This window comes from Colletes latitarsis, chromosome 3 (genome assembly GCF_051014445.1).
Source record: "Colletes latitarsis isolate SP2378_abdomen chromosome 3, iyColLati1, whole genome shotgun sequence".
In the NCBI taxonomy this organism is placed as follows: Eukaryota; Metazoa; Arthropoda; class Insecta; order Hymenoptera; family Colletidae; genus Colletes; species Colletes latitarsis.
Genome location: NC_135136.1, coordinates 43,215,335 through 43,230,198, shown reverse-complemented (window position 1 = coordinate 43,230,198; position 14,864 = coordinate 43,215,335). Strand labels below are relative to the sequence as shown.

At 32.8% G+C, this 14,864-nt stretch overlaps 3 protein-coding genes across 11 annotated transcripts; 2 read left to right on the top strand and 1 right to left on the bottom strand.

Moving 5' to 3' along the window:
* Nucleotides 1-133: 133 nt before the first annotated feature.
* LOC143340391 (retinoblastoma-like protein 1) lies at nucleotides 134-6,982 on the top strand. 4 transcript variants are annotated; one of them, XM_076762277.1, is made up of 8 exons: nucleotides 134-563; nucleotides 1,096-1,627; nucleotides 1,708-2,004; nucleotides 2,543-2,641; nucleotides 2,967-3,064; nucleotides 3,139-3,519; nucleotides 3,648-5,033; nucleotides 5,274-6,982. In XM_076762277.1, exons 1-8 carry the CDS (start codon nucleotides 426-428, stop codon nucleotides 5,457-5,459), a joined length of 3,117 nt encoding a protein of 1,038 aa, XP_076618392.1. In that variant the 5' UTR covers nucleotides 134-425; the 3' UTR covers nucleotides 5,460-6,982. The 4 variants fall into 4 exon arrangements, with proteins under 4 accessions (XP_076618392.1, XP_076618391.1, XP_076618394.1 ...); XM_076762276.1 differs by having other exon boundaries at nucleotides 135-563; nucleotides 3,136-3,519; XM_076762279.1 differs by lacking the exon at nucleotides 2,543-2,641 and having other exon boundaries at nucleotides 137-563.
* Nucleotides 6,983-9,155: 2,173 nt separating this feature from the next.
* LOC143340635 (uncharacterized) lies at nucleotides 9,156-10,496 on the top strand. Its single transcript, XM_076762821.1, has 3 exons — nucleotides 9,156-9,325; nucleotides 9,447-10,032; nucleotides 10,097-10,496. The coding sequence occupies exons 1-3, from the start codon at nucleotides 9,177-9,179 to the stop codon at nucleotides 10,391-10,393; spliced, it is 1,032 nt and encodes a 343-aa protein (XP_076618936.1). The 5' UTR covers nucleotides 9,156-9,176; the 3' UTR covers nucleotides 10,394-10,496.
* A 77-nt stretch (nucleotides 10,497-10,573) lies between these two features.
* Nucleotides 10,574-14,371, bottom strand: Puml (pummelig). 6 transcript variants are annotated; one of them, XM_076762817.1, is made up of 8 exons: nucleotides 14,122-14,365; nucleotides 13,689-13,888; nucleotides 13,214-13,290; nucleotides 12,907-13,113; nucleotides 11,936-12,265; nucleotides 11,741-11,858; nucleotides 11,469-11,655; nucleotides 10,574-11,398 (listed from the first exon to the last, which is right to left on the bottom strand). In XM_076762817.1, exons 3-8 carry the CDS (start codon nucleotides 13,245-13,247, stop codon nucleotides 11,162-11,164), a joined length of 1,113 nt encoding a protein of 370 aa, XP_076618932.1. In that variant the 5' UTR covers nucleotides 13,248-13,290; nucleotides 13,689-13,888; nucleotides 14,122-14,365; the 3' UTR covers nucleotides 10,574-11,161. The 6 variants fall into 6 exon arrangements, with proteins under 6 accessions (XP_076618932.1, XP_076618935.1, XP_076618930.1 ...); XM_076762820.1 differs by lacking the exon at nucleotides 13,689-13,888 and having other exon boundaries at nucleotides 11,936-12,118; nucleotides 14,122-14,371; XM_076762815.1 differs by lacking the exon at nucleotides 13,689-13,888.
* Between the last annotated feature and the right edge of the window lie 493 nt (nucleotides 14,372-14,864).

Genomic DNA, 14,864 nt, shown 5'->3' with positions numbered 1-14,864 from the left:
AACACATATAACGTTGCTTTGAAGTATAAAAACCATTCTTAAAAATTGTACCGCTCGTTTTAATGCCATTGTTTCGAAGATCAGAAAATTCATTGTATTGGTCTTGATACCCAGATTCTTTTTAACTTAAAATTTTCATATTCTATCCATACGCAAAAATGTTTCGACTGATTTTTCATAACGCGTTATCGTAAGGAGGATGTAGGTAATTGTTGGAGAGACAACTATTTTCGTGCAAGATTGACCTAAGGATTTTTTTCTTATAATTGCCGTTCTACATTTCCCGCCAACATGGCAAATATGGCGGAGCTCATGTCGTTTCCCGCCAAACCTTCGCGGAGCTCTCGTATGGCGCACCTCGGTTCTGTATAGCGGTATAAGTTGGTCGTGTTTTCCTACGGTTTTCCATCAGTTTCCCGACAAAAATGGGGCAGTCGGACGACATTGAAGATTCTACTTACAGTAGGCATCAAGATTTGTGTCAGAAATTGAATATGGATGCGACTGCTGCGTCCGAGGCCTGGAAATCCTACGAGTCTATTCGACAAAATTATACTCTTGAGGTACTTTTTTGTATTGCCCCGCTGCAGTGGCTATTTCAAACTGTGTTTGCTTGGTCGGATTACGCGGTACAATTTCTTGATATTTCAACCACGAGTTGCGAACGCAATGCTTTTCGGCATTTATTTACGACGTATCGATAGTTTTGACTTTTCAGAACGATGTTCGACATTGTTGAATTCCACAATTTGTTTTAGTCCAACGACTGGGGCGGACCAATTTAAAATAATAAAAGAGAACGTTCATTGAACGTATCGGTTTTCAAATGCAATAAACGTCTTTACGTAACAAGAACGAATTCACGAAAAGTCTACAAATTACTGTTTGGACCCCTATTATTTATACTTTGTACGGCTTTGATTGTTATAAATATCATGAATTATTTTCTTCATAAAAATCTTGTGATACAGTGTATTTATGAGAATGTACCTTGTAATTTGTGTGCAATATGTATGAAAATATTGTTTGTATGCACGTATGATTATACTTGGATATGTATTTATGTACTAAAGGTTGTATTGTAACTGTTTTTAGGGTGATCAGTTACATTGGATAGGCTGCGCATTATATGTAGCATGCCGCAAGTCTTCTATACCTACTGTTGGAAAGACAGGTGCTAACGTAGAAGGCAATTGTGTGTCATTGACACGTCTGTTGCAATTGTGCAACCTTCCATTAATACAGTTTTTCACAAAAAGCAAATCTTGGGCAGACATGGCCAACATGTCGCAAGACTTTCGCTCAAAGATTGAGAAGCTTGAAGGAAACTTTTCTGTTTCTATGGTTATATTCAAAAAGTATCAACCAATCTTTACGGATATATTCAAAGATCCAGCAGATGATATTTCACGACCACCAAGATCCAGACGACACAAAGCAATGCCTTGTACTCCTGCCAGAGTATTTGAATTCTGTTGGACATTATTTATTTGCATAAAGGGAGCATTTCCAGATATCTCGGACGATTTGGTTAATTCTTATCATCTACTTTTAGTTTGTTGTGATCTTATATATAACAATGCTCTGTTGGCTAATAGGAAAGACCTCTTAAATCCTAACTTTCCAGGTAATAATATATGACTTTTGAGTCAAATAAATCAATGTTATTATTTGTATTTGTTTATTTATTTATTCATTCGTTGACAGGTCTACCTCATAATTTTAACGACGAAAATTATACCCCGCCTCAAACAGAAAATTGTATAGTTAGTTTATTATGTGAACGTCACGAAGCTATTGCAGTTGAAGCTAAAGTCATTAAGGAGTATTACCTGAAAAATCACATCAATCAACTGTTCAAGGAAAGAGTATTGCGCGGAGATCAGTCGAATTTTTCTGGTATTTTAGAAGCTTTAAATTTTGATGGTAACAACAAAGCTATCAATAAAGTGTACGAACAACATGTACTAAGTGTTGGAGACTTTGATGAAAGAATTTTCTTAGGTATATATATTTTTTTAACTACTTTACATGTATAGAATATCCAGCTTTTAATCTTGCTTACCATTAACGGATTGATACTTGTAAATAAAACAAAGTAATGCTATAAATTGCATGCTTGTATGCTTTTGATTTTTATCATTTTCTGCTTTGAAAACTAATAATATAAACTGCTTTCAAATTATTAATTCAAATATTCTGTGCACAACTTCATAATATGTTCTATTTTCTTTAAATTATTCTACATTGGTCAACTAATATTAAACCAACAATATAAATAAAATTAGAATATGTATAAACTGTAGTCTTATTCTATTGTGTATAAATTGGTATTTATCAATATAGAATGTTTTTTTATTCATATAAATTAATTTGTATAATCTTCGATCAAGGTTATCTTATAGATCTGCTTTTGTTTCTTGATTTGCATTTTTTAATAAAGGATAGAGTATTTAGCAATGTTTTTATTTTGTCTGTTAATAATTTTTATTTCTTGCTGTTAACCATTTTGTATTTGCTTTGCTTTGGCTATGATTTAAAGCTGATTGGAGACGAATCAGACTAAATGGAATATCAAGCTTGGAAATAGTGGGAGAAGATATAACTTATGCTAAATTATTCAAACGTATTTTTTTGAAAGGTAGGTCTATAACAAATAGGATGCTTAACTCTATGCTGTGATAAATAATAGTGACATTAAAAATAGGTAGTATTTGTGCTTTAATATAAAAAATATATATGTATATAATCTGTTTCAAAAGTAATTGAAGTTTAATAGGACTGTATATACTGCCTTGTGTAAAGAAAAATTGATAGAAAAAAAATTGCGTTTAATATGTAATGATACATTTATATATAAAATATGTATATGAACATCAATGTGAACACAACCGTATATGTGCAAATTCGCACAAATCGAGGATTTATATTTTACTATAGTTATGTTTCGTTTCATTTTGTTTCAGGTCAAGATGCTAGTAATAATATTGGCTCCCCTACGCAGATGATGAATATTAGCGACCTTCAGGAACAATTTCAATTAAAAAGAGAACAATACAGTGGGGTAAGTGTTGAAAATTTGTATCTGCCCATTTTATTCGAGAGTTAAATTTGTACTTGTGGACATTTTCGTAGCAGATACAGCATTTGGCTCCACCCACTCCACTGACTGGTCGCGGTTACCTTAGACCAAAAGACATTACTAACGTGACACCGGTGTCTACTGCGACGCAAAGTGTAATTCGACTGCAAGCGATGCTGGCAGGTCAAACTTCACCAAGCGAAAACTTGTTGCAAATTTTGAACAGCTGTTCTCAAGATGTAAAATCACTCGTCGAGGTCAAAGTTAAAGAAATTGGGGAACAGTTTTGTGCTAATTATAACAGTAGTACAAATGCTAGTGAAAGTACTTCAGACTTTGGAAAGAAGAGACTTTACTTAGGTCAGACTCTATTCTATAGACTGCTAGAAATGATTTTAAACGATGAGAAACGCAAGAAACCAAATTATGATGTAACGGTACGTTGAAAGATTGCTTAGAACATGTTTTAACATACAAATATTATACCACGTTCTTAAAAAGTAAGTGAAAATGTACTAAAATGAACATTATGTGTATAAATAATATTTATATTGATATGTTACAGAATCTTCTCATGAATGAGGTATTTATTCAGTGCTTATTTGCTTGTTGCTTAGAAATTGTTATTTACTCGTATAAGAGTAACGACAAAGTATTCCCGTGGATCCTGAATGCATTGAATTTGGATGCTTACTACTTTTATAAAGTAATAGAGATCATAGTCAGAGCCGAAGATCAGTTGTCGCGCGATGTCGTGAAACACTTGAATCAAATAGAGGAAAAGATTTTGGAGTCGCTAGCATGGCAGAGTGACAGCCCTTTGTGGGGAGCGATTCAGTCCACGACAGAAGGTGTTCCAAGTTGCGAAGAAGTTTCATTGCCAGGCACGTTGGAGACTGTTGACCCAAATATACCTGGACAGCCGGTATTGAGGAGAATCGCATTAGATCGCGGTACTCATCACGACGTGCAACAAAGTCCTATTTCTTCCGCCTCGGAAAGATTTCAGTCTCCTGTCGCGGCATCCGGTATAGCAAAGAAACGTCTGTTCCCCGACACTAGAATTGGCGGACAAAGTGTTTTACGAGTAGGGGGCCAAAATGTCCTACCATCGAAAGTTTTAACCATCTTCGGCAACTCAAGAATACTTCAGCTACCTGAACAAATTACGGTGCCAAGATCATCCAACGTGCCGACCACGAGTACACCGATACAAACTGTAACGATGAACAGGGAACCAGCGAAACCGAAACGAACCGGTTCCGTAGCATTGTTCTTTAGAAAATTTTACAATCTCGCGAGCGTGCGCATGTTAGATTTATGCAGTTCGCTGGAAATAATGGATATCGACTTAAAGAAAAAAATCTGGACGATCTTTGAATACTCCGTGAAAGAGCGAACAGAACTAATGAAAGACCGACATCTCGATCAAATTTTAATGTGTGCAATTTATGTAATATGCAAGTTAGCCAAAGTAGAAAAGAATACCTTCACGGAGATTATGCGGTGTTACCGATTACAACCGCAAGCAGAGTCTCATATATATAGATCAGTGCTTATCGTTAGAACACCGTTCAACGAGTCGCAAATGAACAACGATGAACCTGGTCCAAGAGATATCTCGGATCAGGAAATGAATGTCGCACCTCCTACGCCTACGAACATGGCTGGAACATCACAGAATTTCGGCGAAGAGACGCGCGGTGACCTGATCAAATTTTATAATACCGTATACGTGCCACAAGTTAAAGAGGTGGCGAACAGATTGGGACTGTCACGTGGAAGCGTGATGAATTTGTCGTTGAGCCCGCTGCCAAAGGGGAAACCTCTAGCAAGTTCTCCCGTGAGACGCGTCACTGGTAGTATTAAGACACGCACACTGGACCCGAAAGCTATTTCGGCTTCTCCAGCGCCACAACTTAGTTATTGCTTTAGTCGCAGTCCGGCCAAGGTAAATCAGAATTACATTTTCATCTCAAATAACACCGTTTACGTGACGGACTAAAAATGTAGAGAGAAATTTGCGTGCATAGAATCTAGAAATTATATTTGTTAAGTAAAATTTAAGCGATCTTTCAGAAATGTCGAACAGTACAAGAAAAGCGTGCAAACAATTAACATTGTCATTTTCTTGCTTCGTCTTGTTTTATTTATTATACGTACAAACTTCTACACATTTTGTTTCTTTTAGGATTTGGAAGCTATCAATAGGATGATGATTTCTGTTGACCCGAAGCGATCAGTCGGCAAGCGATTATTATCAGATGACACCGACGTAGAAATGACAGAGGGAAGATCTCCCATAAAAAAGACAACTGCCTTCGTCGCACGCAAATTGGAGAACATCATTGGAGAACGACGTACGCAAAATCAATGAGAAACATGATCGAGCATCAAATTTGATTATCGAGAATCGTAAATATGGGTAACAGAAAGAAAATGATTTAGAAGACAGTCGCGTTGTTTCCGTTTGGATAAAATTTTTCTTTAAAAAAAAAAAAAACAACAAACGAGTAAATGAAACATGTTTAAAGTTGAATTTTTTTTTATTTCTTCTTGGCTGTGTAGCTTAAAATAAATGAAATATTTGCTTCTCAGGTATGATTACGTTAGAAACAGAGAAAAGGCCTGTATAATACCTAATCGTATGTAAGGGTACGATATTGTTATATTGAGTAAAGCCAGAATTTTATTTCCAGTTTTTAACTTTTTGTAAACATAAGAAAATAGAACGAACTGGGCATTTTTTCTTTGATTTTGATATTATTTGATGACGTTTAATTTTAAAATATATTCTATTCGCACCATGTAAGCGATTCGTTGTTACTTGATAAGAGGTAGAGTTTTAATATTACAATCGTAAAGTGCAAACGAAACTTCAAAGCTGGTTTAAATTGCACAGAATACAAGGGACTGCGAAGGTGTTACTAAGAGTCATTGTTTGCGTTTCACTGGAAATGATTCTGACTTTTATTGATATCACTGATCAATGATATTTTGATCGAGTTATGTACTCTCTCTTTCTCTCTATATATATATAATATATATATATATGTATGATGAGTTTGTAAAAGTTATGGCCATAGATGGTAAAAAGACTCTATTTTACCAGTAGATTTAAGCATGCTGAAAGACAATACACGCTCTTGAAGCATGCAAATACGATTTGGGTGATATTTAATTAAATTTACTAGGCATAAGTTTGAAGCTACAAAATTTCAACGTTTGATCGTCCAATGTATTCTTGGTCTTGAATGTAATAAGTTATTAGTGTCTTTCGGGATACTTGGTTCGTTCGAGAACTGAGACTATTTCAGATCTCGGTTGCACGTAATGCGTGTATTAGGTATAAGTGTTTTTCAAATTTGTCTTTTGATCTCATTAATCTGTTTTTTATTACCAAACAATATATATATATTTATATATATATATATATATAAATTACAATTATTATTATTATTATTAAGACAAAAAAATGACATTCAAACGATTTAGAATCGAGAAGGAGGTTTCTTCGCATTTCTTTAAGAAATCTTGTACAGTACAGAGCAAATTAAATAACAAAGTTATAAGTAAAAATTAATTCCCTCGGACAGCGGTCGTAGCATATTCATATACAAATTTTTTCCAGTATCATCATCGATCGCATAGCAATTCCCTAAATGTACATTTGCGAAATTTTCAAGTTAGAACAACAATTCGGCGAGGAAGCACTATTATTGAGACTTTGTTCTCCGTTACGCAATTATGGCAGTTCCTCTAACAATATTTCTTTTTAAATGATACGAAAGTGTAAAGAGTTTTATTGGCTTATAATAATTACTAAATAGTCTATATGTACATAGTATTGTAATTCGAAAGTAAATTAGAAAGAATAAAAGTCAAAAATTTTATATATTACACCTGCTCTAATATAATGTTAACAATAATATGTATATTGATAAATATTTAATAATTTTCTAATTTTTACAAATTCTAAAGGTCCGTATAATTGCTCCAAATATTATTCGAATCTAATTAATAAATAATTAAGTTCTCTAAATATTTTTCTACATATTTTTCATATAATTAATTAGTTATAAACGATTACTGGAAGCGATATTTATTTCAATATTGCGCTACAATGTGCCAAAAAACAGTACCTAAAATCGTGCCAGAATCACAGAATACTAAAGGAGGTATGCGAAGTAGAGGTCCCCTCACTCCTGGTACTCCTGACATACACTACCTTGATTATTAACTAATTTCTATTTAATAGAATTAGAAATGTGTAAAACATTCCTTATTCCTATATTAATAAAAAATCCATAATCCATATTTTCCATACAACTTATTTACATTCTCCTCTACCTTCCCCATTAATTCCTTAATTTTTATAAATTCTAAAGTTAGAAATATTATTCGAATCTATTTAAGTTGTTCAACCACTTCTCTAAACATTATTTGTAATTAATAAGTTATAAACGATTCCTATTTGAATATTGCGCTAAAAAGTGACAAGATAAAGTATCGCCATCTAACGTCAGGGATGTCGTACTATCCGGAGTAGAACCCCCTCTCGCCCCCCACGATTTGGTGCAATCGTATAGTATCGCCATCTAAGAACGGGTTTCGAACTAAAAATTTCGTGCCAGGATCACAGAATGTGTAAGGAGGTATGCGGAGTACAGCTACCCCCACTCCTCCTACTCCCAATATACACTACCTTGATTATTCATTAATAACTCCTTTCCTGGGATTAAAATATGAACTTTCAGAATCGAAGAATATAGTATAGACCCTTGGCAAGATTCAAGGATAGTTTTTAGGACCATTCCGCCCGTAATTAAGACGTTATTAACGAATATCGGAAGCCGGAACATTTACGGCTGTATCACTGCCTGCTTTAATCGATGAATTATCTACTTTTCAACGATAATACCCATATTTTGGCTATTATAGAACCAAGTCGACATCCCTGGCAATATTTTAGGACCGATTTTGCAACGTTCCATGCTCTAATTAATTAGTTATTAGCGATAGATGCCTAAGGTGTCGCGTGAAAAGATAGGAAACAGTGGGCCGACTTCCGATATTCGTTAATAACTATTTAAGGAGGCATGGCATGGTTCTAAAAAGTATCCTTTAATCTTGCCAAGGGTCTATACTAGATTCTTAAACTCTAAAAGGTCATAATTTATTCCCAGGGAAGGCGTAATTAGTAAATTAAGGAGCAGTAATTAATTACAAGCCGAGAGACATATAGTACACCGTTTTCGCCACTGGCGGCGCCACAGTAGAAATCAATACTTTCAATGAACTACTGCTCCTTAATTTACTAATTACGCCTTCCCTGGGAATAAATTATCACTTCTTAGAGTTTAAGAATATAGTACGAACCCTTGGCAAGATTCAAGGATACCTGTTAGAACCATGCCATACCTCGTTAAATAATTATTAATGAATATCGGAAGTCGGAACACTCTTTTGCGCGACACCTTAGGCATCTATCGCTAATAACTAATTAATTAGACCATGGAGCGTTGCAAAATCGGTCCTTAAATATTGCCAGGGATGTCTACTTGCTTCCCTAATAGCCAAAATATGGGTGTCATTGTTGAAAAATTGATAATTCATCGATTAAAGCAGGCAGTGATACAGCCGTAAATGTTCCGGCTTCCGATATTCGTTAATAACGTCTTAATTACTGGTGGAATGGTTCTAAAAACTATCCTTGACTCTTGCCAAAGGTCTGTACTATATTCTTCGATTCTAAAAGTTCATATTTTAATCCCAGGAGAGGAGTTATTAATGAATAATCAAGGTAAGTAATGTATATCAAGAGTAGAAGGAGTGGGGGTAGCTGTACTCCGTTTTTAGTTCAAATCCTGTTCTTAGATGGCGATACTATACGATTGCACCAAATCGTGGGGGGCGAGAGGGGATTTGTACTCCGCCTTTAGTTCGAAACCTGTTCTTAGATGGCGATACTATACGTCGTCACCAAATCGTGGGGGGCGAGAGGGGGTTCTACTCCGGATAGTACGACATCCCTGATGTTAGATGGCGACACTATTTTAGACGCTGTCGAGGACTTCGTTTGACATTAGCGAGTATGTATTTTTGTACCAAAATACAAAGCGCGCGTATATTTGCAATAAATATAATTAATAGACATTTGTTTACCAGTAGCAGAAAAGAGAATAATACGTCGAAGCAAAGTAGAGTGATAAATAAATTATTACAGAAAAATAAATATTTAAAGTAAGTATGAACTAGAAATATACTTCTTAACCTATGCATAAGTTTTGTTTTTTTTTATTTCGTCTACAAATTGTTTGAAACTTACAAAGTAACTATTATTACATAAATCAACAAATTGTAGAGATGGAAAAGACATTTTTAGCGGTGGTGGAACGGCAGGAAGGGGACCTTCCATACATACAATTCGAAGGATGAATGTTTTGAATAAAATTTTTATGCGACATATTAGCGATTTAATGTCAACCGGGGAAATGAATCCTGCACTTGCAGACAAAAGTATAGAAATTACAGATTTAAAAATAACTGCAGATTTCAAACTCGTTAATGTATTTTGGGTTGATAATAGTACTGATACATCCGATACAGAAGAAATGTTACGTAGTTGTGCATTTCAATTAAGGCACGAGTTAAGTCAACTTCGTATTATTGGCAATGTACCTCCTATACAGTTTGTAAAGTGTAAGCATTACAGTAAATTATTAGAGGTGGAAAAGAGATTAGCGATTGCAGATTATGGAGAAGATTATATACCTAATGTATACCCATTTGCTGTAAAACATATTGTTACATCTAAAACATTTGCTAACAAAGATAACAGTGAAATGTCAAGTACAAACTTAGATAGTACAAATGACACCTTCTACATAACTTTACCAGTAATGAAACACGATGTATTTGGATTGGATCATTCTAGAATAATGTCAAAGGTATATTGTGTAATTGAGAGCTATCAATATTTATAACAATTTAAAGCTACATTTTCCTTTGCAGATTAAGTCTTCGTTAAATCAGTCAAAGAAGTTCACGTTAAAACAAGCAACATATGTACAGCCGAATGTGACTTCTTTTGAATCTCATGTACAAAATAATTCAGATTTCCTTACTGACAAAGAACAACAAGAACAATTTTCAAAATTCTTAAAAACAAAACGAAAAGAACAAAAAATGAAGCATAAGAAGCGTTTTAATAGTGATATTATTTATGATCTAAACGAAGAAAATGAAGATGATTCTGATTATGAGTTTGATATAGATTATAACAAAGATAAATATGAAGATAAATTTTAAATGTTTGCGAAGAATCTATCATGTATAAAATAATTATGTATTGTTTAATACTGATGTATATGTGTAAATAGTATATATTATAATTAAAATATTGATGACCAAGTGTATTGCATAATGTTTTTTTATTGTAATGTACATTTTTATGAACATTAAACGTAATATGAACACTGTCTATGTATCTACATTCAAGATTTTTTTTATTTTATGCTCAACTATACATAATGTACAACTCAACTTCTCTTTATTACACTTACACAACGTAATTTACATACTAAATTTATGTAAATTGTTGATCCCATGATTTCATTTGATTTTGTTTGTGATCAGCAAGTATCGCAAGTACTGTTTTCAAAATATTCGCGTAAGTTAAGAATTTAGATTTATTTGCTACTAGTCATTCTCTCCACCTCGAAATTTATATTACAATATTTATAGCCATATTCTTAGCAACAAATCAAACTCTATAAAATAAAATCGAAATCTGAACATATCGATTAATGCTTGAAGAAATGTTTGTAAAGTCAACAGACTAAAGTATGAACTAATTGCTTTTGTCCCCAAAAGCGGTTAAGAAGTTATAGACAATAGAACTAATATGCTATGATATAAATTAGAAATTAAATTATAATATTAATAATATAAATATTAATTAATATGCGTTGGTATGTTGCAGTTCATGTACTAGTTTAGATCACGGAATATGCAGTTCATTCGACTGCACGATGACATCAATAAATTCAAATTAACGGAAAAATTTTATAATAAACTTCAACTAGATCGTGTCTGTGACGTATTTATTTCTTGTTCTTCTTCGGTTTTCGAATTAAGTGATTCGTTCGCTACAATGAGCGAAATATCTTCTTCATTTAAAGATTTATTATTTAGGCGAACATTCGATGCCGTTAATTGGGGTATTGTATCACTTAAATTACATGCTTCTAATACATATTTATTGAAAATTTCACTTTTATCTGCATAAACATGATGACCTGCTCCTGTTATCGCCTAGAATTAATCATGGTATGTATTTTATGCAATGTAATATTTATAATGTTATTAATTTTTTCCTTCGTACCTGGACATTAATGTAAGACGATGATTTGGCTTGTTTCAATGTTTCCCAAGATGAGTTGTCTACCCATGACCGACTACCGTATAACAAAGTTATTGGAATTTCCGAACTCAATTTATCCATTCTCCTTACAATAGGATTTTTGGCCCAGCCAAAACCTTGCATCATTGCATGAAATGCACTTTCACCTCTATTTCGAAAACATATCATTTAAATTTAGCATAAATTTATTTTATGCTGCAAGTAATCCCATATTTTATAAACTTAAAACTTACGATGGTGTTTGAGCATTGCACTGATGTATGTACTGTGAAATTACGGCGGTATCATCTTTTAACATAGGTGCAAATTTCTTTACGATATCTGGTCTAGTTTTCTCAATTAGCCACTGTCCTAGAAAAGACAATATTTCAATTATAACTAGAACCGTATTATCCAGTTTAGAGGGGTATGTTACAAAAGTTACGAACCAAATGGACCAGCTACTCTGACTGCCCACAGTGGATTTAGTGGTTGCACTACATATGCTATAACTTTCACCCATAATGGTATGGGTTGTCTTGAAGCTGGTTCTACTGGTCTTTCAGGAAAACCCCACGGATCCGCAAGAATAAGATGCTTGATCCTTTCAGGATGCTGAATAGAATATGATGCTGCAAGAAAGCCACCCATAGAGTGACCTAACAATACAAACTTTTCTAATTGCATTTCCCTCCTCCACTCTTCGATGGATCGGACTAGTTGGTTTTCAGCTTCTTGTGCTTCATTACTAAAGACAGGACGGCTACTTCTACCGAATCCTGTATCGTGGAAAATCGACAATAAAAAGAAAAGAAACCAGCGAGAGTGATATTCATTTTGTATAGATATGGTATGTAGAAAAATAAAAAGTTACTAATGAAAATATATCTGGAATTAGGCATGATACTAAAACAATTAGTTTATGCAAAAAGTGTTTGGTAATACTTTCGATTTTTTGTCATCTTTGTTTTTGCAGTGTTCTTCAATTTTTAATCTTTCCTAAATATACTTGAAAATATAGCAATTTAAACAAAATTTTGCAATTATATACCATAAGAGATAGAAATCTTATAACAAAAGCATATAAAATACGCCAATAATGAATTGCAAAAATGATTTTCAGAACACACTACATCATCTATTTCAAAGATTGTATATGATTCCAAAGTCCAATCTTAATCATCTATGAGTCATACTTGATAATTGCATTCTCGAACAAAGTGTATCTCTATACACAACCTGTATAGTATCATTTAATTGTTGCATTACCATAATTAAGGTATTAGAAAGTAAAGTAATTTATACAGAAAAATACTTTTTATGTTTTATAGATAGCAATGAAATATTGTCTGCATGCCCTTTGCTACTACTTATTATTAATTCCAAGAGTTTCAAATAAAATTTTATTCTTTTTATTTACCTAATATATCGATAGCATATACTGGTCTTTGGGAAGCCAATGCATCCAAATTTAAACACCATAATGCTACTCCTGCTCCTAAACCATGTAATAAAACAATTGGTGTTTTTGGTGATTCCTCATTCAAAGAAATAGTCCATATTTTATCTGCTGTTCCTACAACTGGTCCTATATCCACATACCATCCACGATATGTAGTCTTTAAACCTGTAATTTAGTAAAAATATAATCATTAGAAAAACTATGGTATCTATGTTGCATTCCAAGTTGTTTTATAAAGTGGTAAAAATATTGAAACTAAACTTACAAGAAAGAATTTTTTTCTCTGCAGCACGTAACATACTTGATGATGAAACAGACCATCTAATCCATCCCCAAATCCAGCTAAAAAAGATACAGATATTATCTATAATATTATGAACAATAATAACAAAGTACTTAACTGTACTTTCTACATGTTAATAGACTTACACACTTAGGATAATCATTTGCATTCTTACACAAACACTTCATTATTGATTTAATTATCCAAACATTTAATTTAAAAAATTGTTTAATATATACAGTATATGTCATTAACATGTATCATTATATTATGTAGCTTGATAATGTTACCACGTTATTTTGTTATAAATATGATTTTGTTACGAATTAAATCACAGAACTTGAAAATTGTCTTGCATTGCACAATAATGCTGATAAGCATGATAAATATGAAATGTGCGTATCAACGATTAATTTACGAAACTTTAATGCGCGAATTTAAAAAAACAGTTACCTACGTATAAGCGCTTAAAACAAATATGAAATTGCCTTGACTACAGATTTTTATTGGTTAAGATTCTTCGTGCTAAAATTGTTCGGTGCATGACCTTGAAATACGATCACATGCAGTATATCACTCCTTTTCTTCCATAATAATTTTGTATCTAACACATATATTTACGTGTTAAAATCATCTTACGACACTTGAAATTATTATCTGCAATATAAATCTACTCTTCATACTGACTTAGTTATACGATTTGAAAACGTCAAAAATACATTTATTCTTAATAAAAAAGAACGTTAAATCGTATTAACGTAGTGCAATGAAAACATGTGCAGTGACAGTGACGTAAATTAAACTTGAAAAATAATGAATAATCGATAAAAAATGTGAATAGAAAGAATAGGTACAAGTGACAGTTACTAAATGATTGATTTAATACGTACCTTTGCGATTTGACAACTTCATGATCTGCCATTAGCTTTAGAGATATTTAGGTTATTCTTTTACTATGATTTCTTTGTTGACAACGTGGAAAAACAGTACGTCGTCGTACCTAGTTGATTCTATTATCTAGTCAGTGTCGATTCGAGTATACTGATTGCTGAAAAATACATGGAAGGGTGGGAGAATCAGCTGATACACAAACGAACTGATGAACTTGTGGTTGTCTTTTGTAAAATTGTTGTACTATACACTGTTGTTCTTGTGTGCTTCAAGAACAGATAACACTTTACTACATTAATTTTATTTCATTGTACTACGTCATTCCAATATATGGAATCTTAGATTTAGTAACGTTGACATAACCTAACATTACTTATACTATAACTGTTTTGTATTTGTATCACTCTAATATATATTAAACTTATTTATTAACTTATAAGATACGACAGTTTATGAGAATAATAACTGCTATCACAGAGTATTACATTTATATTTTATTATGTTTGTATGCTACATATTACCAGTATTCATTTTATAAAAGTATATAATCTATTTATATTTACGCGTTCAGATAAATATGAATGTTATAGACATTATAAATCTTTTTTACTTTAAAAGAACGACGATAAAGAATCTTTCGTCCATTATTGTCGGAGAATAATTTGAGGTTAAAGGTCCTATGCATTTGACAGTAATTAGATTATAGTAATAAAAGTATATGTAAATAATAATTTAAGAACTG